Raw genomic sequence first — 7,956 nt, 5'->3', positions numbered from 1 at the left:
AAAAATTCAATTTTAACTTATACCTCACACGCCACACACACACACACACACACACACACACACACACACACCGCCCAATGAAATATTAAGGGAGTTAAATATTTTTTTAAAGAAAACCAAGCCCTTAAAAATTAGGATAATATAAAACAAATATGAAACATCTGGAGGAAGATTTTTTTTTCTGAAATTAGGAGAATAGAAGAAATCACAAAGGAAATGATCAACAGATTTGACTATGAAAATAAGAAGTTTCTACTAAAAAATAGAAAGACAAATGGGGAAAATATTTGCAGAAAATAAGATAGAAAAAGAGGTGAAAGTTTTTATTTAAGAAAAGCTCATGTAAATAGATAGAAATGAGATTAGGATTCCAACAGACAAATAAAGAGAAAAAACAGAAAATTCACAAAAAAATACAGGTAGTAACAAAACATTTGGAAGAACATTTAATTTCAATAAATAGCAAGGAAATGCAAATTAACAGCGTACTGACACCTTTTATGTATATGTGTATATTAGCACCTGTATTATATGCTTTCACTTAATACTGTACATGAAGCAGAACTGGTACTCTTACACATTATTGGTGGCATTGTAAGTTGGCACAACCCTTTTGGAAAGCTATCTGCCAATATGTACCCAAAGATTTAAATTTTCTTTCAGCAATTCCACTTCCAAGAATCTATTGAAAGAAATCAATTCAAGATATGGAAAAATCTGTAAGCATAAAGATGTGCCATATAGCATTTTCAGTAACCAAGAAAAATTAGAAATCACTTGAGTGACCATCAATAAGAAATGGTTAGAGAAGTGATGATTAATCATTTAAGAGAATTATGTGGTCATAAAAGTAAGTATAAAGACTAGTTAACAATATAGAAAAATATGTAATACAATGTTAACCGAGAAAAGTAAGAGATAGCAGTGTATGAAGAATATAACTGTAAAACACGCATATAAAGGATACTTGAATTCTGAAAAATAAGGATAATGAGTGCATTTGAGTGATTATATTTAGGTTAAATTTTCTTCTTTCCTCTTTTGCTAAAATTCTCTGTAATTTTATATTACGTCTATCAATTTAAAATAAAATAGAATTTTAGTTTGAGCAGGAGGAGATAGGCAACCAAGCAAGACCCATGGGGCAGATATTTTTGGCAGCTAGGGCTCTAGAAAGTACCTTGGTCACATAGCAAGTAACCACACAGAGTAAGGTCAAATTGGAAACCCAGGCTCAATCTTGATAGCCTTAACAGAAAAAGAAAAGGATTAAAATCTAACTACCAGCACCATACAAATCATCAGGCCACAGTTTGAACCACTGAGCATTGGAGCTAGAAGGGGCTTCATAGATCACCAAGCTCACCTTCACCCACTTCCCCCCAGATACACAAGCTTAACTTTACAAAGAAGGGAAGGGAGACTCAGAGAGGCTAAGACACTTGCTCAGAGTCACACAGCAAATTAATTTCAGGGCTGAACTTGAATCCAGGTCCCTGACTCCTTATTCGGTGTTCTTTCTCCTCCACCAGATCTTGACTCAAGACAAAAAGAGCAAATTTTAGGGAGAGTCTTAATAGAAAGAAAATATATAATTTTTAATTAAGAATATATATTGTTAAAATATAAATAATAAATCAGAAAACATTTTCCACATACCTACGTGCATTCCCCTTTCAGTTGTAATTGTAGCAGCATCCTTATAAACTAGAAACTTTGACCCCCCAAAAATCACATAAAAATGTTGGCAAGGCCTATGACTATGATCTGTTTCTGGTCAAATAAGAGGGAATAGAGCCAAACAGAAAAACAAAGCTAAATAGTAACATCTGGAAGGAAACATTGTCTTTGCCAAGGACCCAACTACCCCCTTCAGAAAGTACCTACATTATTTGGAGCTCTGTGCAGTACCAGGCCTCAGGCTTGGTTGGGGTGAGCTGCAGGTCCAGGGCCAGCTCCAGGACATGCCACTCCAGCAAGGCAAGGCCGCTGGCTGATGCAGGTCTGCAGGCGTGGTGGGCCTCCTGGACGAGATGCTCCAGGACTTTGGGAAGGAGCACTGCCAGGCCGAGGGAAGGGCAGAACTCCAGCAGATAAACACTTTTCAAAGCTGGGCTTCAAGAAGAGAAACAATGAATGACAATTTTATACAGTGAAGAACTTAATCTGTTTCCAAAGATATTTGAATTTTACATTTGTAAAGGCCAATAAAACAGCTCCTATAGGTCCAGAGCATTATAAAAAAAAACTGGAAGCTAAGAGAGACCTCAGAGGCCAGGTCCAGGGAACCCAGTGGATTATATGACATGCTCCTCACTTTAATGTGAACGCTTCTAAAACTGAAAGACATAGGCTTATAACTGGAAGCTAAGAGAGACCTCAGAGGCCAGGTCCAGGGAACCCAGTGGGTTATATGACATGCTCCTCACTTTAATGTGAACGCTTCTAAAACTGAAAGACATAGGCTTATATTCTAAAGCCCAATAAGAATAAGATTAAAACCGTACATGGCAAAATTGTCAGCATTTCAGTAATCAATATTTAGTTAAATATCTGAAAACAAAATAACTTAAAAGTGACTTTAAAAAACCAAATAATTTCCATGGTTACTAGCTTCTATTTTTCATCTGAATTTGTATCTCTTTTTCTTCAAAATGTTAATGGGCAATATTTTTAAATTCTGTACACAACTGCTGGGATCATGCATATTTGCTGTAAGAAGGTTATATTTTATCAATGGATAAGGCCAGAAACAATAAAATGCTCTTCTGTGGGCTATTCCTTTAGTGATAAAGGACATGGCACAAGTCAAAGGTCCTTCTAATACTTACGCAAAACTCAAGAACATAAAGATTTTCCTTTAAGTTTATGCAAATGGGATTCTTCTTAGTCCTAGATCTTAAAAACTACAGCCCAAAGTCTGGAAAGGAATCTCACAAAGCAAATAACATTTGTTCTTGAGACTATTCTGACAGGTTTTAGTATCCATATAGCCTGTTCTGCCAAAAACCATTTCCTGAATAGTAGATTCTTGCCATAGCAAGCTGCACACACACAGCTGGTGTCTCAAGTTTATTATTACAGTGAAGAAATCAGTCCTAAGAAAGGTCTATGGAGAAAAGACAGAGTTTTGTGCCTGTAACTCTCAGGACTCTTTTCTTAAGAAATGAGGACAGAATCTCAGCTTTCAGCTCGCACAGCACCCTGCCTGTCCCCAAGATGATAAAATAACCCATTAGGGCAATTTCTTATGTAAAGCCTGCCTTTAATGCTGGACTGTATGCCTCGCATGAGCACAGGGCCATGCCTGTGTAGTTCACATCTGTATTCCTAGCACAGTGCCTGGTACATGTAGGTGCTGAACAAATATTTGTTGGATATTGAAAGGAGCTAGACAATTTCTCCACCCATTTGGAGGCAATAGAGAGACTGTGAACTAGAGCCTGAGACTGACTTGTCACCGCTTCCCATTCCCTGTGATCTCAAAGGCTGGAAGGGAATGGGGAGTGGGGGAGTGGAGATGGGAGGTTGCCAGGCTCTATGTCAAGGGGGTGACAAAGAATGTATCCTCTCTGAGTGGTCTCAAAACTTAACCCTGCTCCTTAAAGAGGCGGGAGTCACAAGACAAGTCTGCAGAAACCCTTTTAGTGACACTTGCTAGAATAAAGAAATTCCTTTTTGAGAAATTTTTAAGCATAACCAAGTTTTGCATATGTGGGCTTGTGTGCTGATTAAACCCTACCACATCATTTCAAAAGCAACTACTTATTTTTCCCCGAGGACTTTTCAAAGAAATGACAATTCTGCACCCAGTGGCATAAGTTTAAATTCTAGCCTCCTATTCTTTATTATTTAAAAAGCAAACAGATATTTAATATGTGAGGGAATCCTTGCTTTATGGCTTTTATACCTACTTCACTCATCTCCCCAAATACCTGAGAGGTGCTTTATAGAGTAGTATTTAGATTTAACACTATACCCTTAATTAATCTAGAAGATTAAGTGTGAAATGTCTAAAGACAACACCAACTTACCAGCTATTGCTGATGGAAATATGTTGTTTGCCAATTATGTTAAGAGGAAATCCAAATTTATTGCTATCATCCAAATGATCTACTTGCCAAAGCCTCTGGACATACTCCCGCTGACACTCTTTCTAAAAATGTAGCATAAATGTTAAAATTAGGAAAGTTAAACTTTGCCATGGACGTGAGTTATGAGCCTTGACATCAGAAGGATCTCATCTCTTTGCGTCTCTTCATCATTTGACTAATTTTTACCCAGACATTGTTATGAAGACTCATTTGCAATGAGACACATTGCTGTCTCAGTCTGAGCCAGTCAGCCAAGGAGAGAAAAGGCAACAACCAACTTCAGACAATTTGAAGAGGCAAAAGCAAACTTCTTTCTGTTAATAATTCACTACATGGAAAAGATTCCAACAAGGTTGCAACGGTTCCTGGTCTCCTGCTTGCTTCATGTCATTAGCTTTTCCCTAGAGGGCATACAATGTGATCTGTTCTTTCAGTGTCCTTAAAGTAGTCACAAAAATAATTTAAATAAACACAGCTTTATACATTAATGTCTTGAAAAGATGTATCATTAGTTTTTCTTTCACTACTGAAAAACTCTGTGATCTAATGAAAACTGAGGTCACCAATTCCTTGTGGACCATTAACTAGAGTTAGAGTTGGAAACCTCCCTCTAAGACTCTAGTTATGCTTGGAATTCAACAATGCAAATGAGCTTACAAATAAACATACTGTACATGCTGCCCTAGAAAACCCAGATTCCAGACCTGCAAGAAAAGGAAAACACTATGTTCATTCCTGGCCCAGGTTCTTCATCTGCTTCTAAGAATTAATATTTAAAAACCCACTGTCCTCACCTGCTGGTTGAGGATGCCCCTCACCAGCTGCAGGTGGAGCCTCAGGCAGGTGCATTCATCTCAGTAGGCCTTAGTGAAATAAGGGTGGCCAAGATCAAACCTCGGGCACCGGTGCATGATATCCATCATCACTTGTGCTAAAGCGAACCTCCTCTCTGGTTCCAACATGTGCCGGCAGGCTTCGAAGTAACTATCAAGAAGCTGAAAATAAGTTTGATAGTCAGAGAACAGCAGAGGCAGTCTGAGGGCCTAGCAGAGAGAGGGGAGGACCCACCATGGTGCAGGCAGATGCAGCACCAGTACAACTCAGTGCAGTTAGGAAACCCAAAGACCAAGTTCAGGAGGACGAGGGAAAGAACTCATGCTTTGGAGGCAGAAGTGGACTTGAGTCCAAACTGCTTCCTCCATCCTTTCTTCCCCCGCTCTCCATAAATAAAAGGGGGGCATATAATTAATAAAATAATGCGTAACAATTATAAGCTCTAATGAGACAACACATTCAAGGCACTTCACCAAATGTATTTATCTCCAACATCTTTCTCCAAGGATCCATTCTCCCTCCTCCATTTTATTCCATCACCAAAGCTAGGCAAGAGGCCTCCTCCTGTCTTCTGCATTTTCAGCCCCATTTCTGACCCTTCCACTTTAATAGTTTGCCCAAATTTCACCTACATAAAAATAACAAGGATGGTAGAATGGAAGGCTTAGGGTGAGAGTGCCCCTGAAATACAAAGTGATTTATCCCGGACTGGACTCCTCTAGGAAGGGCCTGTAAAAAGAATTCTCAAAGGCATTGAGTGTGCAAAACCCCGGTGGAGCTTCTGTTTTAGTGGAGTTCACAAGTCTGTTCTAAAAGCTGAAGAAGGCTTCCAGACACTAACTGTTGAAGAGGGTTCTTAGCGTGGGAGTTCAGAAAGAGATGCCTCTTTATTTTGCTTTTACGTTTCTGTTCTGTGTGTAAATTCTATTTGTGTGTGACTAGTCATGGTGCTAGTCAGAAAAAGCTCTTCAGAATCACTGAGTTGGAATCCCCAGCTGGTACCCTAAAGTAAGATAAGTAGCTCTGATCAATGTAATTACTGTTTACGGTGGGTAAGACCTTTATAGACCTTAAACGCTTTCTTTTGGAAACCCCATTCTGCATCTTGTCAAATATATTAAAATGCATTAATGTATCGAATCAAATTTTTTCTGTAAAAATGTTAAATGATATTTATAGTTTTGCTTTTCAAATTATTCAGCTATGGGCAACACATTTACTTAAAGATTGGCTGATTTCTGGTCAATCTTTGTATATACTTTGGGATTCTTATTAAGTGAGAAAATCTGATCTATAAATTGTTTTCAAATGTAATAAAATGTTTTTAAGTGGTCAGTTAAAGTTTTTAATTTTATAGACATGTAATTAAGCATTTATTGACACATTTTGAATTTTTTTTTTCATATTATAGAATAATGAAATTTTTTTAAGTCTCAAACATTTTCAGTAGTTTCTGAAATGCTCTTAAGTACTAAGCACCTGGTCCATATGTCCTGATGGATATATAAGTCCTGATGAAATCTGAACTTTTACTCCCACTGGTCCCACAACTGAAGTAACTCCTTTCTCTCTGCTGTTCTAATCCAACACATCCTCCCTGACTTTTTGCCCAGGAAGTCACTCCCCAAAGAGTCTCCTCTGACTAGTTCTCCTTATGGAGGTTTCATTCATTCTGAAAGGCCTCAGCACACTTGCCCAGTGTGTGACTGAATTTAATTGGTAGCGAGGAATGAATTGCTGAGGCTGCAATTTCTCCCGACATGACAGCCTAGCATACTTTCAGACGCATTAAAGAAAGTAACATGACAGCCTCGCATACTTTCAGACGCATTAAAGAAAGTATGTTTTGTTTCCTGGGGTGCCAATCTTCCTGGTAGCTGGAGGCCTCTTCTTAACAAACTAAGGAATTTCCTAAAAGGAGAAAAAGACATGACAGCCTAGCATACTTTCAGACGCATTAAAGAAAGTATGTTTTGTTTCCTGGGGTGCCGATCTTCCTGGTAGCTGGAGGCCTCTTCTTAACAAACTAAGGAATTTCCTAAAAGGAGAAAAATAGCCTCTCTCATTGGGTGAAGAGTCCACGGCTAAGAATGCAAAGTCAGAAAGGTGTTAAATACCACTTGAACACAGCAGAAGGACTAAGATAAAGGCAATGAGGATAATGTGAAATCAAAGTAAATTTGGCCTGAGGATGTCTCCTGCTCCAGTCTTTACATAAGAAACTGCAAGGTAACTTAGTATATAAACTAACTGAGAGTCTAACTTAAGAGAATGCTTCTGTGGCAAAGAGCTGAGTCTCAGCCAATCACAGCAGCCGAGCTGTAACCAGCTGAGCTGTCTTTTCTGTACTTCACTTCCCTTTTTCTGTTCATAAACATTGTCCTGCCACGTTGCAGCCCCAGAGTCCTTTGAACCTTTTCTGATTCTGAGGGCTGCCAAATTCAAGAATCATTCTTTCCTCAGTTAAACTCTGCTAAATTTAATTTGTCTAAAGTTTTTTCTCTTAACTATATGGACAACACATTAAGGGAATACCAGTCTTTTGGAACCTGAGTTGCTTACTGCAGCAGACAGAATTCATCAGGGCACACAGCAGGCAGAGCACCAAGGCCAATGCTATTCGAATCAGCAGTTCTTAATCTATGTTGTGCCAAGCGTCCTTTGACAAAGTCTAGTGACACTTAAGAACCCCTTTTCAGAATAATGTTTTTAAATTCCTAAAATAAATAATGCGGGATTCTAAAGGAAATATATTATATTGAAATTAGTTGTAAAAGTATAAACAAACCAGGATTTATAGTAATAAATATGCTTCATTATTAATACAGTAAATGACAAGGATTAACAGGGGGCCTAATAACTACTGATCATTTTGAAGGAGCTATGAGTGCCAGTGATATTTAGAGCCATCTGCAATAACTGTAGTGTGATATGAAAATATTTGCAATTGTCAAATGATGACAAAGTCGCAGGTATTGCAAATACTACTGTCTTTGTTGCCTATATGCATATATAAAGGAAATGCTAG

At 38.2% G+C, this 7,956-nt stretch overlaps 1 protein-coding gene across 1 annotated transcript in view; it reads right to left on the bottom strand.

Annotated features, from left to right (window-relative positions):
• LOC103594222 (transmembrane protein FLJ37396) overlaps nucleotides 1-7,956 on the bottom strand; it is a gene marked incomplete at its 5' end in the record, with an annotated part of 34,359 nt that overhangs the window by 8,688 nt on the left and 17,715 nt on the right. The window contains 3 exon segments of the mRNA XM_008577427.1: nucleotides 1,889-2,115; nucleotides 4,035-4,156; nucleotides 4,889-5,093. Coding sequence (XP_008575649.1) covers nucleotides 1,889-2,115; nucleotides 4,035-4,156; nucleotides 4,889-5,093 — 554 coding nt within the window.

The sequence above is a fragment of the Galeopterus variegatus genome, unplaced genomic scaffold, assembly GCF_000696425.1.
Source record: "Galeopterus variegatus unplaced genomic scaffold, G_variegatus-3.0.2 Scaffold1507, whole genome shotgun sequence".
Taxonomy (NCBI): domain Eukaryota; kingdom Metazoa; phylum Chordata; class Mammalia; order Dermoptera; family Cynocephalidae; genus Galeopterus; species Galeopterus variegatus.
This window is presented reverse-complemented; position numbering and strand designations above follow the sequence as displayed.